The sequence below is a fragment of the Nipponia nippon genome, unplaced genomic scaffold (genome assembly GCF_047370975.1).
Source record: "Nipponia nippon isolate SJK-2023a ecotype South Korea unplaced genomic scaffold, ASM4737097v1 scaffold_6, whole genome shotgun sequence".
NCBI lineage: Eukaryota > Metazoa > Chordata > Aves > Pelecaniformes > Threskiornithidae > Nipponia > Nipponia nippon.
Window position 1 is genome coordinate 60,565,830 of NW_028262380.1, and position 16,349 is coordinate 60,582,178.

Sequence of the window (16,349 nt, forward strand, 5' to 3'; positions counted from 1 at the left end):
CACCCCAGCCAGCAATGAGGATCAGTCCCACAGCTACTCTTTGCCTTGGATGCCTCTGCAGAGGCGTGAGGAATAACGCCTACTTCTTGCTCCTAGGAAGCTTTCAGAAATGCTGTATTAATGCCCTTATATACAAAAAACCTCTGCGGTGATACTAGAAGTACATCTCATGGTTATTATCAGTCCTTCCATACATTCAGAGCCAGTGTTTGAAAAGCCTTCCTTCATCAAGTGCTGTGGGATCTGGGGATGGGTAACAGCGAGGTGCCTTTTGGGGTGGAAAAGGCAAACGCATCTTGAGTGAAAGTCAGATTTCCATTAGTGCTATGTAATGAAGGCAGCAGGAAGCAAATCAATTAAGAGCCACAGTGTAACGTAGCTGTCTTATTAGACTGATGAGCAGTTCTTCATGTGAGTAGCCTTAATGATTGTCAAAACAAACTTATAATACGGAAAATGAAAATACTTTTTCCCCTCTCAAGTCCTGGAGAAAAAGCTTGCTATTGATTTTATTTATACTGGTACAACCCACAGGCTTTGTACTGCAAACATTCTGTTCATTTAAATCTCAGTAACTCCGTCTGAAATAATGTGGCCATTGATTAGTTAATATGTGACTGGTAGGGCATAATTTATTGCAGCTCTCCATCAACCCCCATCCATCTAACTTGCTTTGCAAGTTGTTCCCTTATCATTTTGCTTTTTGTACTTTTCCTCCTGGCTTACCCTTTCCAGATCCAGAAAGGGATCCTTTTGCACCAGACCTCAGACCAGCCCGTTATGCAGCACCGAGAGGGATTTTTAGGTGCGCATTGTTCCAGCTGAGCACTATCGTGTGCTTTTCTAAATAGGATGAAGTTGCACATACATCGCATATAAACTAAATGTTGTTTTCCAAGAATGCTATTCATTTTTCCCATAGAAATAGGTTTCCCTGCTGCAATGTTTTCCAGCAAAGCAGGGTGCAAGGGACAGGAGTGGGTATTGCTCGTCGTCTGTCATGCCATGTGCTGGTAACACTCTTAATTTGTGTTTGCAGTTAAGCTGCCTGGAGTGAGGACCTACATTGACCCCCACACCTATGAGGACCCTAATCAAGCTGTCCACGAGTTTGCTAAGGAAATCGAAGCTTCGTGCATAACCATTGAAAGAGTTATCGGAGCTGGTATGGAAATGCATTTCATGACCCTTAGCAGCGTGGAGGGTTGACTTCCTTAACACGAGAGATCTGGGAAGGGCCGTGAAATATTTGTGCTGTTAGGTACCCTGCAAGTGGTGGGGAGCATGTTGTAGCTGAAATTTGGGACAAACCTGTCATAGTCTGCAGTTTTGAAATTCAGGGACTGAACTGAAAACAGCAGAAAATGGTCACGTTTGGACCAAGCTGAGTTGTTCTGATGGATGCTAAGGGAAATGAGTCACTTAATTTTCAGGTTCTTTTCACCATTTTAACCGTTTTCTCCTCCCCCATTAAGGTCAGTCTCGAAGCAAAAATTAAGAATAAGAAGTCATCTGGGAGAGAAAAAAAGCACAAACCAAAGTCCAAAGGTTTTAACTTCCTTGGTTAAAAGAAGAAACTCCTGTTTTCTTTCCAGTTAAGCTGTTTCTTTGGACTTGCATCCAACCTTAGGAATATTTTCTGTCCTCTGAAATTGTGTTTTTGGAGGTAATTTACTGTTCACCAGAAAAAAAAGAAAAAATCCATTTGGGTTACTTTTTTAAAAAGGTGGTCATAAAATCGGAAAGGCTTTATAGTCTATAAAAATATATGTTGCTGTGAAAGGCTAACAGCATTCCATCTATTTAACTTACCAAAGGAAGGTAGAGAAGCAAGTGGCTTGTGTTTTACAGCTATCTACACAGGGCGATGATATAGGATGTGACAGGACTCTTTCATCTAGTAGACAAGAACATGAAATGAGGAAAAAGCCCACTGGAATATAGAGCATAGCTCTTTAAATATAGGAAAATTACATTTTTCTTCCCAGTTTTCTTGTGCTTATGAATTACTTGTCTTGTGATACACTGGCTATTTGAGGTGGTCATCACTGTGATGTTCAGCTTTCCACATCCATGAATGCAGGACAGCACTGTGCTTTTGATCAGCTCTCTACAGGGGCTGGGCTGCGTGCTGTAGACAGACGTGCGCCGTGCATTCCTTCGACATGCTGTGATCCCGTTCTTTCTGGTTTTTCTCTGAAGGTGAATTTGGGGAAGTCTGCAGTGGGCGGCTGAAGCTGCAGGGTAAGCGTGAGTTTCCAGTGGCTATCAAAACCCTGAAGGTGGGCTACACGGAGAAACAGAGGCGAGATTTCTTGGGAGAAGCAAGCATCATGGGGCAGTTCGACCACCCCAACATCATCCACCTGGAAGGCGTTGTCACAAAAAGTAGGTACAAGTTGCTGTGGACTGCTGTCCTTGAACTCTGGCTGATGGGAAAGTTGGTTAGGGGAGGAAGACTTGGGTAACTTGTGTTTTGACTGCGCCTTTCATAATTTCTCAAAAACGAGTGAAATCCCCTTTCCCGAAATGTCACACTTTGCAGGTCCAGCCAGGAACAGGTTCCCCAACATTGTAAAGGGGGTTTGTGCCACAAGGATTTTGTCGTTCTTCCAGCTAGAATGGATAGATAATGGCTAAAATGATAAACAACGTTAACTCCTTCTGCAAACCTTGCCTCACCAAGGCATAATATGCATGGACTAAGAGAAAATCCCTCTTCAAAGGCCCAAATTTAAATGAGACAGAAATAGGAGATGATATGCCTGGCCAGCCTCAGGCAGTTGGTGGGTGATGGAGACAGCAGTAAGCCTGGGATGTCTAAATGCCGGTGGAGTGTGCTGCCTGACTTCTGCCTTGCAAGTAGTTCAGCAGCACCTACCACCTGCAAAATGCAAGACCATTTTGAACGCAGCGATGCCGAGCCACCTGCTAAGTTTTTTGAGCAGCCTCACTTCTTATTCCTGCCTTTATTTGTTTACTTTTTAAACCACATGAGCCCCAGGGTGAGCAAAGATGTGCCAAGAAGTGGGAAGCAATTTCGCTGGCAAGGAAATGGGGAGGATTTTGCTACCAAGAGTCTGGGAAAAAAAACCCAAAACACAACCCCTGATGATTTCCAGCCATCATACTTTGAGAAACCACTGAAGCAAAGCCCACAGGAGGGTAGTGCTGAGCCTTGGGGCTCATCACGTGGGATGTGAGCAAGGACAGAAGTTAGCTGAAGTTTTGCTTTCCAGAAGCAGGGAAGAAGAATGGGAGTGTAGCTGAAGACGACAGGACTGCATAAAACCACGATTAAGGCAAGATCCCTCTGGGATCTGCTAGTGATGCCCGTGGTAGTAGTTGACCCTGGTGCTGGCATATAGGTTAGGACAGGGGTTGAGGGCTTGGGGAAAATGTGAAATGGCCAGCAAAACATCCCAGCATGAGAGTTACTGAGGTCTGACTGCTCAGTTAGCAAAATAACCTTCCATAACTTTCCCAGCCCAGTTCTTCTCCAAATTACTGTATGCATTAAAGATAAGGGCAGAGGAAGGGACGGCACATCCAAACGTGCCCAGCCCAAGCCTCTCTGGCTGTTGGTGCTGTGCTGAGGCTGTGGGAAAGGTGCAGAGGTGTTGTCACTCTTCCATTTTAAAGCCTTGGAGGATCTACATTATTTACATCAAGGATTTTTTTTTTGTTGTAAACGTCTGCTCCTTTATTTTAAGATATATTTTAAGGATTTGGGGAAGTTTTTGCTAGCTGAAGAAGCACCAGCCTCACAAGTGTGAATGGCTGTCTCATCTCTTGTCTTCACAATTGGTAATGTCAGAGCTTAGCTACTACTGTTCAAATGCTGGTGTTTGGGGCCATGTGGCTGCTGTTAGTACCATTTGTCATTCATCAGAGGCAGCGTCTCCAAAATTAGTTCTTTTTCAGAGCTGCAATAGAGAAGGTATGGAGACGCTAGCTGTTTGTCCTGTTCATATCCTTATAGCTTACTCAAAATCAATGCTATTTTGCAATCAACAGCCTTTTCTTGCATTTTTCCTTGAAATTGCATTTCCTAAAACTTTTAAGAAAAGGAAAAAAATAACCAAGATAGGTTTCTCCCCCAAATTGAATAAATATCAAAATCTCTCGGGGTCACCTTGTGTAGCTCTTAATACATAAAAGCTCCCATTTCTAGCCCTGCAGGGATGTGGGATATTGGGCAGGAAGCGAGTGACGATTGTACATCCATAAAAGCTGCTGCTGACACGGGCTTGAGTCTTTCTGGCTGCTGGGGCCTCAGGGGATGGGTGGGAATCCCACTTTTAGAGAGGACGTGCCTCCCTAGTGAGCTGCCTTGTATATAAAATGGCTGGCTGCTCCAAAGGCCATGGAAACACTGGGAGCTTTGCTTCTAAATTGGACTTGGAGTGACTGGAGTCTGGATGCAGGGAGGTACGTGCACCCTGAGCTCCTCATCAGCTCGGTAACCCCTTGTTTACTGCACTCAAGTTTTTTTCCATTGGGCACCTGGAGTACCTTCCCACCTTTTTTCTTTTCTTTTAAATGGACAAAAACAACCTTTATGAATCCCAAACTATGCTGCTGTCTCAAAGTATTGTTTAACTTCTTTTTCCCTTCAGTGTTTTAGTCGTTGACCTATCATAGATTCAGATCTTTAGGGTAAAATATCTTTGCTGCATCAAGATTTACTTTGGAAGTAAATTAAGTTAAATTGAATTAGGCCATTTTTAATTCTGAATGAGAATATACACGCAGGGGCTTAACACCATTTAACTAATCTAGTTCAAATGCACACCTTAGTTAATTTGGATTAATCATCTTCATTGTCGCTGTGCAGACAAGCCCTTAGCTATTTCTGCTTTACAAAGGTAATGACGGTCCTGTTTTCATTCGCATCCCGTTGGTTGTGCTGACGGTGTGCGCATTGCGTTAGTACATTGATATGAATGACATCTACACACATTTTATGGCCCGGTAATGCCAGCGGGAGGGAGCCCTGCTGACATGGAGAATCAGCCCAGCACTTTAGAAGGGCCGATGTTTACTTTTAATTTACTTTGTTGAAGTTACTCTATTTGTGTCTTTATTTCCATGCTCTTGGATATGGGGTAATTTATTCCACAATTACTGTCAACCTGCAGCAGTCAGATAATGAAACATAAGTGCCAGAAATCGTATTTTCTTTTCTCTGATGGAAACCAAAGGCAGGAGTCTGAAGGAGGTCCCCCAGGGTGGTGGCGTAACGAGATGCCAGTCTCGCTTCAATGCTGCCTTGAAATGTCAGAGATAAGGGACCTCATGCTACAGTCAGGGGTTTAATGTTTAAAAACAAAAAATTTTAAAAAAATTTAGATATACCTGGGATTTTTCTTCCCTGCTTAGCCACTGACGTGTTTGCCAACCTATAGCAACATCACCCAAGATCTCTCCTCCCTCCTGCACGCAGCCCATGTTGTGCATAGACAGACAGCTGTCATCCTTGAAGACGGGGCCTGTTATTTTGTTTGGGACTCAACGATATTTTTCATGGCCCCGAGGTGCATTTCTCATATCAAAAGTAATACTTTTGGCAAGCTTCAAGCTCAGGCAGTAGCTGTGATATTAACTTAAAAGAATTGAAGCAGTGCAGGTCCCTCAAGCTGCAAAGGTAGTATCTGCACAACAATGAGTGTTTTGATTGACAAGTTCACAATTGCCTTTATTATGTAGATAATTAAGCAGTAAATTAGGCAAATAGTTAAGGTAATGGGAAAGTGGGAAGATTAAGATCAATCTAAATGGTAGAACATGCGCCGACTTTTAGGAGCATTTACGTTCATGCGCATGTTATGACACACGGCAGCTCTCGTTGATCATTTCTATGAAAGACATTTATAATGCACTTTATAAATAATTGACAGCTCCTCTTTTGTCTGTGCTTCATGCTAGCTAATGGAAATTGATTTAAATAAAAAATAATTTACATGTTCTTATAAGATTTCATTGAATTTACAAGAGCTGGAGCACACCACATTAATTATTGCTATGTCATTGTGGCAAGCTAGCGAGAAATTAGATATAAAAACTGAGCAAAAACTATATAATTACCATTAAAATGACTCGGGCATGAAAATTAATCAAATGGATTTGGAAAAACATTATTATCCCTGTCAACAATAGGAGACCAGGTCTTTTGTTAAGAACTTTTATTTTGATTTCCACTTGCACTCATTCCATACTTAACTGGCTTTTGTTCTGCAGCATAAATATTCCTTTTCTTACTTCCAGATGTGTTTACAAGGGTAGTCACATGAGATTACTTGAATTACAAGGGATGTAATCCCATCCTTTCCTGGTCTTGGTTTTGGTGGCTACCAAGCTCAGATAGATACTTCAGATCATCCTGGTTGCTCCTGTGGGGCTCCCATTGTTACTTCAGGGTGTTGAAGCTATAGGGAGGAGTCCAAAGAGGTCGCTGTGTGCAACTTGGCCTCTGCAAGCTTTCAGCTTGTTCACAGAGACGAGGAGAAGGTTGTGCCTAGGTTGCCTGGGTTCAGCTTGCAACCTCTTCCTCAAACATCATCTAAACACTCTAGGGCTTGGTACCCCACCCATAATATGGGATTACTTTTTCGTCCCCTCCTCCTCAATTCCCCTATTTCTACATATATTCTGGCAAAAACTATTGTCATCCTGCTGGGACAGCAGTGTCTCAGTGTAGATTTACTGTTGCATGGCTGTATACTCACATTCAGACACATTACAAAAAGACTTTATTATTGTTCATGTTTTTTAGATAAATTGCTAACAAACTCATGTACTTTTTTTTCCAGGCAAACCAGTAATGATAGTGACGGAATACATGGAGAACGGTTCTCTGGATACATTTTTAAAGGTAATACTTAGATCCTTTTTCCAGGGGGACCTTGGTTAAAGTTTGAGTTCTTTGCAGATGGTTAATATCAGTGAAAATGTTTGCTGGGTGCTCGTCCAGTTGTTGATGCTCTCTGGAGGCAGGAGTAGCCCAGTTGTCTGTTTGATCTATATTTATACAGCATCATGAAGGACCTGGTTTGTGCATTGATACAAACAGATAAGAATAAATTGGAGGATATTATGTTTATTTTAGAAGGCAGTCTGCTGCATGGAAATGATTAACTTGCCCTGCAAAATTTGATGTGTTTCAAGAGCACATCCACACTGCATCATGGCAAACCCCAGACTTGTCAGAGTTTTTCCATGAAACGTAAGAGCTAGAGAAGGGAGGATAGGGGAAGTGGTTAGAAATGTGGTGTGGCAACATAAGGAAGAGCCCCTATCCCCAAATATTCACATGTGGACCTCAGCAGGTATGATTTCTATGCAATTTGGTGCCGTTCAGTTGGCTGACTCAGAGACAGCCCAGCACAGTGCCTTTATACACATAACTACATGTGTTCATTCCCAGTCACAGTCTCTTTATCAGTCACCAGTGGAAATAGCTCACTCCTTGATCTCCAGTTAAAAGAACTACATTTCCTTAGCTTTGTCTCCAGAGATCCTAATCCAAACAGTGAAACTTTGAAAAGCTTTGTGGTCAGAGCATGAGAGTAATGAATTATTAATTTCACTGTTTTTTTCCCTGGAGACTTGCCTTTGCATTTTTATTCATGCACACGCAATGCTGAGGGTGCAGAGACTCTCAGCTGATCAAATATCTCCTTCCTTTTGCAGAAGAACGATGGGCAGTTCACGGTCATTCAGCTGGTCGGGATGCTGCGAGGCATCGCATCAGGAATGAAGTACCTGTCTGACATGGGTTACGTACACAGAGATCTGGCTGCCAGGAATATCCTAATCAACAGCAACTTAGTCTGCAAGGTGTCAGACTTCGGCCTCTCCAGAGTCCTAGAAGATGACCCTGAAGCCGCGTACACTACCAGGGTGAGTTATGAGGATACCGAACTGATTGAGCTCAAGAAAAATGTATTCCCTGGCACATTTTGGTGTTCAGGCTCTCTAGCAAAGAGGTTTCTACAAATCCAGAGCCTCTAAACCGTGCATGAGGGTTTGGACATGTGTTACCAGTTAATCGTTATCAGATTAATTTTGTAAATGCCTGTAACTTTGTAGTGGGGATGGCCAAATAAGGCAGAACTTAACTAATAACTTCTAAGTTCATGTTGGGCATCTGAGTCAAATAGCAAACTTTGCAAAGGTGCCGCTCCCAACTCTATTCTGTCCTCTTTGGTGAATACCAAAGGGAGGAAAGAGCAAGAGCAAGAGCAAGTGCTTTGCTTAGGTACCCATGCAGAGATGTAAGCTGTGGTCTTCTGGACCCTTTTAAAATATTGATAAGCGTGTAATGCCCATTGCAAATGACGCACATTGCCCTCAACGTTACACTGTTGAGGGTAATTTCCCCCAACTTGAGAAAGAGCCTGCTCCAACCTCAGTGCTTGATCCATCCTTTCCAGGGCATCAGCCCACCCATCCCAGTGTGAGGCCACGTGGTCCCAGCACTGCAGAGAGGGGTTGGACAGGACCCATCCTCAGCAGCATAGGCTTGGAGAGAGCCTCCAATATTCATGGCAGTGATTGGCATGCCTGGACGTGTCCTATTAGCGTGTTTTTCCAAGGGTATTGTTTTACGGATGGTGGGAGCTCTCTGAGTCACGTTCCCAGTTCCCGTGGAGATGTGGGAAAAGCCTTTCAGCTCTTGGCAGTCACGGCCCCGCGATGGGGCTCGGTGCACGGCTGGACCGGAGCCTCCCTGCAGGCTGGAGGGCTCTCAGCCAGCCCTGCTGCGGCTGCAATGTGCTGCCATGTGCTAATTGGCACTGCTGAGAATCTGGCCCCTCACTTAAGGCATGCACTGATAAGCCTGTGAATAAATAATTATTGGAAGAAGGGACTTTTTGAAATCTGCTTTGAAAATGTGTTCCAAATTCTACCTTTTTTCAATAACAAATGCTGTTAGGGGGCATTCAGGGAGACCTTCCAATATTTAGCTCAACACTGAGAGGAAGGGACTTCACAGGTAAAATATATTTTGATATAAATCAAGGGAGACAACTCTTTAAAGCCTATGAGAAAAGTATTCCTTAATCCAAACTCCCTTTTCCCTCCCCTCTTCCTTCTCAGAGCTGGTCTGAAGTTTGATTTCTAAAATGGTAGAAAGGGGAAAAGGAAACAGCAAAGCACATTTGACAGCTGTGGTATCATTTTCAGTCCCACAGCAGAGGCCAAGCAGGCTGGTCTTTGCACACACAGACTTCCGTGCCCGCTACACAGGTCTTGGCAGGATTGGGACCGCATTAAAAAAAAAAGAAAGAAAGAAAGAAAGAATAAAAGGGCATTACTTCTGCAGCAATTTGCATGAAGCCCTCGTTAGATCAAAGTCTTCCTTGGCTTCAGAGCTGTCTGTTCCTCCCCCGCTCACTCTCAGAAATGGAGGAACTGTATTCCCCTACCAACCCGTGCAACATAATTGAGATGTTGATCCTATACATGTCCCAGCATTCAAACAACAAACCTTCAGGACAGCCAATTAGTAGGCAGCCTACAAATGCTTATGGGCTGAGATAATGTGGAAAGGGGCCCCATGCTGTCAAACAGATTTACTTTAAAATTCGATGTCTCTTTCCAGAGAGAAAATAACATCCCTTGGTGCTCTAAAAAGTGCTGTTTCGTCCTCTTTTGCATGTTCTCTGCCCTTCTCTGCAATCTGGTTTTTGAGTTTTTTTCCTTTTTGTTCCATCTAGGGAGGGAAGATCCCCATCCGATGGACAGCACCCGAAGCAATCGCCTTCCGCAAATTCACATCAGCCAGCGACGTCTGGAGCTACGGCATCGTGATGTGGGAGGTGATGTCCTACGGCGAGAGGCCTTACTGGGAAATGACAAACCAAGATGTAAGCACGTGCGAGAGCTGCTGCGTGATGGGACTTTGAGGGTGCCGCATTCATTCTGCCATCAGAGAGGCAGGACTGGGACAAGAGGAGAGCCGCTGTAAAAATGGCTTTTCTCCCCCATGCCAGACAAAAACGATCCAATGATCCTCCCATTTGATGCTCTTTTTTTGCAGCAGCAGCCCAGAACAGGCTGTGCGCAGAAGCAAATGTGCCTGCGCAGAGGCAAGCCTGCTTCCCCTAGCAGACCATTGGAGCTTCACTAATGCTGTTAGAGCTGGAGCCTGTCCCTCCTCTGCTTAATGACAAAGGTCTGCCAGGGGATAGATGCTGATAAACTGGCAGCATTTCAATTATGTGTTCAAACCCCTGCTGCCATGTAAAGCAGAAACTCAAGAGAGTCATGGTAAGGGCTTTGTTTCCCTGCACAAAAGCTGGGTGATTTGATCTAGTGACAGCAGTCCAGAGAGCAGCACCTCGGTTGCCCTTGCATTGCTGATCTCAAGAGCATAGTTTTGCTCCTGTTGTGAACATCTTGTAAGTCTGTGCTAACACAAGCTCTCATGGTTCGTTTGTACAGCACCCTTTGAGTTGTGTCCCCTTGCTCCTGGGCCCCAGTGCCCCCTTGAGCCTCTGACCTCAAGGCCACCCTCTGAAGCATCTCCAAGCAGGGAGATGCCTGGGGACACTGTACCCCTCCTGACTGCAGCTCTGATCCCAGCCTATATAAGGATCTCTTGATCCTACTGCAGGGCTACCTCCTACCCTGAGCTCACCATAAACATCTGTCCTTGTCTAAGCCTAAAAAAAATGAAGCCTGTGGTTGCCAGATTTTCTAGGCCTCTCTTTCCTCTTCACACCTCTGAGAACCATGATGTGTGGAGGTCTCTGAGGATGCCAGCTAGTGCATGAGGTCGGGGTCACCATGAGGCACACGGGGACCCCAAAGCAGCTCTGTGATGGAGGGGAAAATGCACCATTCTGTGTGTGGCAAACGGAGTCGTTCCTCATCCCTCCCACTTCATCTCTGCAGCACTGCCGCCTGCGGAGATGCTGCTGCCGGCTGGGCAAAGCAAGCAGGTCCTTGCTCTGCCATGGGTTTCCTCTGGTCACAACACCTGATGTTTCATCTTTTTTTCTTTTCTGAGCAGCATCCCTGTCCCCATGACTTTCTGCTGTTTCGCTGGCAGCAGAGGCTCTGGCTGAGCCTTCCGTTTCTCCTGTGTTTTGTCTGCGGGCCTTTGCCATCAGTGGATGTTACTACCTGTCACGCTGAGCTGCTGTCTCATCTTGCTTCGAGTCCAGCAGTACCTTTGAGACGGTCACACTGTGCTTCTTGCCAGGGAGATGAGTGCGTTGTTTGGCATGAATGCCCCACTGCTTCTGCACTGCTGTGGCTGTCAAGTTTGCAGGGAGTTTGGTAGAGCAGCATGTATCTACTCAGGGATTTATCTCAATCAAATACAGCGACTTTCTTCCATAGACTGTGCAGAGAATGCAGCAATTGAGAGCCAAGCTTTTTTGGTCACACTAAGCACTATAACTATCCTTAATGCTGATGCACTGGCATAGCACAGATGTTGTTCAGTAAATGTCAGGCTAAGATTCAGACTGGTGCCAGTGAAATAATGCCCCGTGGCCAGGGGAGTCCCTTGTCTGGATCGTGACGCTATGAACATGCGTGCTTTGCAGAACTGTTCTGAAAAGCCCAAATGCCTCTGTGCACTGTGGGGCACAGAGTGAGTTTCACACTTGCCTGAGAAGAAGCAGATGAGGGACTGGTTTCATTAGCAGCAGATAACAGAGCAGTGATGAGATGTTTGTGAGCATCAGTTCCTGCTCAGGCTTTGCTTGGGTTACCTCTCTGCCTGGATGGTGGTAGCCTAGGAAACTTAATTCAGTGCTGTGGCATGTTTCTCATGCAATTTATGCCTTCCTCCTTCATTTTCTGAAGGCCTCCTCTTCTTCTTTCCTCCCCTGCTTGTGTTGGCAGAAGAATCAGTGGTGTTAGATACGCCTCGTGCAGAGGACTAGGGGGCTCTGCTCACATGAATTTCAGACTGCATTGCACAAGAGTTTCTTGTTGCATGGCTTGTAATTAAAGCACATAGTTTGCAAGCGCAGTTGGTGATGAGCAAAAAGATTCTCACCATGTTACAGCTGGATTGCTTTAAAGGAGGTGCAGTGCCGTAGGGCAGGCAGTCTTGTAACTGCAAAGGCTAAAAACCACGTTTTAAAGTCATGCTGGTTTCTGGATGGCCTTCGAAAAATATGTTTTGATTCTACCACAAGATAAGGCTTTGATGCAGGAATTGTTGAGAGGAATTTTGTGGCCTGTGTTACACAGGTTGCTAAGCTAAATGATCACAATGGTTGCTTTTTAGTCTTCAGACTGGTGGTTTTGTGAAAACACAGAGCTAAAAGTGTTGCTTTGGTTTACTGGAATAGACTATCGCAAATCGTCCGCTCCCAAACATCCAGTTCAGTCACCCCAATCCATAAGTGAGTAGTGCTTATCCAGAAGAGGGACAGGGACAAAAATGCCTCCTTAGAGGTGCAAATTTTAGCTTTTCAAGTCTTACAAAGCAGTATGCACCAATGAATGGAACAGCGAATGTGCCATTTTCTTATTTTCTAAGTATTGTGATGGCTACAAGTGACTCAGTCTTTGTTGTTTCATTCTTTTGCTCCTCTTATTGCCAGAACCCCAAGGCACCTTCAGATGCAAGAGTGTGTTTCAGCATCCTAGCTCCTCACAGTATTTTGATACCATTTACATCGTATCGCCAGAACAAACGACATCCTGTAAATTGAGTTAACGCTATTGATTGTGATGTTACTGCCAGGAATATCAAACATGCATAACCCCGTTGCAGATGTAGTTCAGATATTCTGAGCTGGTGCCAGATGGTCTGCTCCCTGTCTTGCTACTATTTTCTTTCTGCTACAGCTGGAGGATGATCCGTTATTGTTATAAATACAGACACGGACACAGCAAATAACCTTCTCGTGGCTGTGCCGCACTGAGGCTTTTTTATGTAGGGCAGCTGCAAATTTGGTATCAGGGACCAGCCGAAAAGCATGATATGAAGAACAGACAGTGCAGATAGCATAGTGTGGTGGGGCTGGTTTTTGGCGCTGCTAGCAAAAGCCAGGCCATAGAAGAGATTGCTTTGCACGTGCAGGTTGGGTGGATGGTGGTGCAACTGCTCCACCGACAGATGAAATCTTAGATGGGTGCAAAAGGACTGCAGGTCTTGTGGGCCAGATCTTCAGACGTACTCGCTACCCTTGGAGAAGATTACAAAGCCTCGCCTAATGTCTTCTCTACTACGTACGTCCTTAGGGAGTTTGAGGTCCCCGCTACTGCTGCCCAGTCAGCCTGGCTCATTCCTGGGATTCTTTCACTTGGCAAAAAGCCCTGTGGTGGAGGACAATTTGAAAGCTATCCATGCGGTCCTGAATTTCGGAGCCTTCTGAAATGCAATGCCAGCCTGACGTGGCTCTTCTTCTACTGCTTGTACAGGGACTAAAGGTCAAGAAAACAACTTCCATGCTAACCACAGAGCCTTCTTTTTAAACACGGGATGTTTTCAAATCGTGAGACGGTGCCTAGAATGAGCAGCATCTGAGGCAGTCCTTGGAATCCAACAGTGAAGCGCTGTGGTTTTCCACATAGCAAATAGCTGCTTCCAGCTCCTTTTGGTCAAGGAGCCTTGGGAGTAGAGGGTGTGAAGATGGGCCGCTAGGACTTTATTGGTGCGGTTGCAGACCCTTGTGGCTTGAAACGTGAGCTGTGTTCTCCTGAAAATTGTAATGGCTCAAAATGGGTACTGCTGGGCTTGGCGCCCTGCTGTAAATCTGCCCCAAACTGGGGAAAACAAGTTGCTTTCTTCAATTCTGCCCTCATTTATTCATTTCTGCCTTTCAAGCGGGCAGGCAGCACATGTGCATACCAGTTGTTTGAGATATAGAACCATAGATGGTTTGTATTTGAAATCAGTGCAACAACCCTCCCCTGGTTTTAATTTACATACTCTTGGGCTGACATTTTAAATTCCTGGCAGAAATGTGGCCACACTAAGAAGCGACTAGACCCAGACAGTATTGAATGATATATGAGATGGTTGTTCTGCCTCTGCCTTGAATCCATCCATCAATTAGCATTCAAAGTCTCTTTTGAAATACAGTCAGACTTTTATTACTGTAATACAAATTTGTGGTCTAGCACATGCCTTTTCATTTAAAAAGAAGCCAACATCTGAATAAACAAAATCACTGCACTCCAAGAAGATGCCAGAAAGCCCTGTAGGCTGCTTTTCGTGGACTTAGGGTAGGCTCCGGGAGTTTCCTGGTATATAACCTACAGACCTCAGCTGAGATTTGAACAAGTGCAACCTGGCAATCTGGCCCCCTGGTTGCAGCAGTGCCTTGACTTTCTCGATTCATTTTACAGTGACCAAAAATTAAGTTATTCAACCCATCCCATAGAAAGTATGAAAGATAGTGGGGTTTACTGGGTTTGCCTCTTGTGTGCAGAGTTGGGGGGTGGTGGGATTTTCCATGAGCATATTGCTGATCCCAAAGTTCTCTGTTTAAGTCAATTTGCATTTGGGAAAAAGGCAAGAGGAAGAAAAGCAACCCATCAGCCTTGTGTTTTGTCTCCCGTAGGTGATTAAAGCCGTGGAGGAAGGCTATCGTCTGCCAAGTCCCATGGACTGCCCTGCTGCTCTCTACCAGCTAATGCTCGACTGCTGGCAGAAAGACCGCAACAGCAGGCCCAAGTTTGACGAAATTGTCAGCATGTTGGACAAGCTCATCCGTAACCCAAGCAGCTTGAAGACATTGGTTAATGCATCGAGCAGGTACAAACTCGGGCCAGCGCCATTTTTCAGACCGAGATTCTTGTCTGAATACCCACCCCTGGGGTTGAATTACCATTTATTATTTAGCCTGTGTGCATCCATGGGTGGATGTTCCTCCAGCTTCATTATGTCCAGGGGAGTTTTCCCAAATCATCTTTTTCTGTTGAAATTGGCAGGCAGGTGAGCAATTCAGTCACTCTATAAATGCAGTGCTGCTGCCACAAAGAAAATTACTATGGCCTGTCTTTCAGAAATGGGAGTTTCAGCAGTATTTATAGGTCTATGATAAAGCTGCCTGTGCTCTACCCCAAGGTTAAAGAGAGCAAGACTTGAGTGCATGAAGTAGATAGTAAATGCCGCTCAAATTATCTGCCTGTTGACTTTATCTTGGTAATACAAATGAAGAGTGTCTCTTGAGGAAACTCTTAGGGTGTGCAAACCTCGTGGATGTCCAAATGCATCCTCCCACAACTATTCCCAGGTGTGCTAGCTGCCACCGCCAGTTCTGACAGTCTTGGTAATCGCGAGAGGATCTCTGTGGTTCCCAAAAAGCTGTACACAAACCATTTGCTAAAACCACATTAAGTGAATAGAGCAGCTGGTGTGCAATTAAGCTTGAATCTGAATAGCTACATGGCTACAAGTAAGGTAAATATGGTCAAGAAATAAAGCCACACTTGGGGAAAAAGAGATTCATATTTTTTAGTGAGTTTTAGTATTGGGGTTTCCACCATACTGAAGTCTTGGGGGGCTTTTTCTTTTTTCACTGTAAGCACACAAGAATTACTTCTGAGCCATCTGTGTTGCTAATCACTAGGTCCCTTGCAAGGTCATGAAGGAGTGATGAATATAAATCATTGCTGCTTCGCTGATGGCAGTGGCGTTTCCCTGATTAACACTGGAAGAGGCCCTTCAGAAAAGCTTATTCTCAGAGGAGGAAAAAAAAGACACGTCATTTTGCTTGGACAGGAATGAGACGGATGTAAGATGAGGTTAGACTGGTGGTGTGGACCAAAGTAGATGTAGTGTTGTGAGCTTAGACCCGTCTGTCTCCTCACTTTCCAAGTGAGTCTTGCACACCTGCATGTGGCCCATCTCGCCTGTTGCAGCCGGACCTCACATCCCCGTGCTGGTATGTCCCTGCACATGGCATCTCATGCACTGGAAGAGAAGAAACATGAAATCTCTGTTAATTTTTAAATACAAGATAGATCTCAGTCCTCGGGCTATTTTACATACATCATTTAGCATCTGAAGAAGAAATTACTCTTATTAGCAATTAGATGTAATGTCAGTCACAGCAAACTTGCAGGAAAAGGTTTCTGATAGCATAAAATATGTGATGTTTCTCTTTTATTTTCAGTTCAGAACAGTCGTTTTCCAGGCTTGTTATGCGGTGGTTCATGCGCTCTTTTATACCAAATTGTTATGCCAAAAAAGAGGAAAATGGGGAGCAAACCATTTCCTTGAGCTGCTAAGCACTTTGCTGATGTTTTATTCCATGAACAGGTCCATGCAATTCCAAACCTCTCCTTTTCAGAGCTGCTGTGGGTATTTTCGATGTGGATGGAGCACCTGAACAGCCAGGCTTTGGGACTGTGTTTCTATAACCATA

At 44.7% G+C, this 16,349-nt stretch overlaps 1 protein-coding gene across 13 annotated transcripts in view; it reads left to right on the forward strand.

Annotated features, from left to right (window-relative positions):
- EPHA5 (EPH receptor A5) overlaps window positions 1-16,349 on the forward strand; it is a 198,401-nt gene that overhangs the window by 169,175 nt on the left and 12,877 nt on the right. For all 13 annotated transcript variants that reach the window (XM_087735579.1, XM_087735580.1, XM_087735577.1 and 10 more), the window contains 6 exons: window positions 1,040-1,165; window positions 2,203-2,388; window positions 6,813-6,874; window positions 7,693-7,902; window positions 9,723-9,872; window positions 14,541-14,734. In XM_087735579.1, the coding sequence (XP_087591705.1) occupies window positions 1,040-1,165; window positions 2,203-2,388; window positions 6,813-6,874; window positions 7,693-7,902; window positions 9,723-9,872; window positions 14,541-14,734 (928 nt within the window). The remainder of the gene's footprint in view (window positions 1-1,039; window positions 1,166-2,202; window positions 2,389-6,812; window positions 6,875-7,692; window positions 7,903-9,722; window positions 9,873-14,540; window positions 14,735-16,349) is intronic.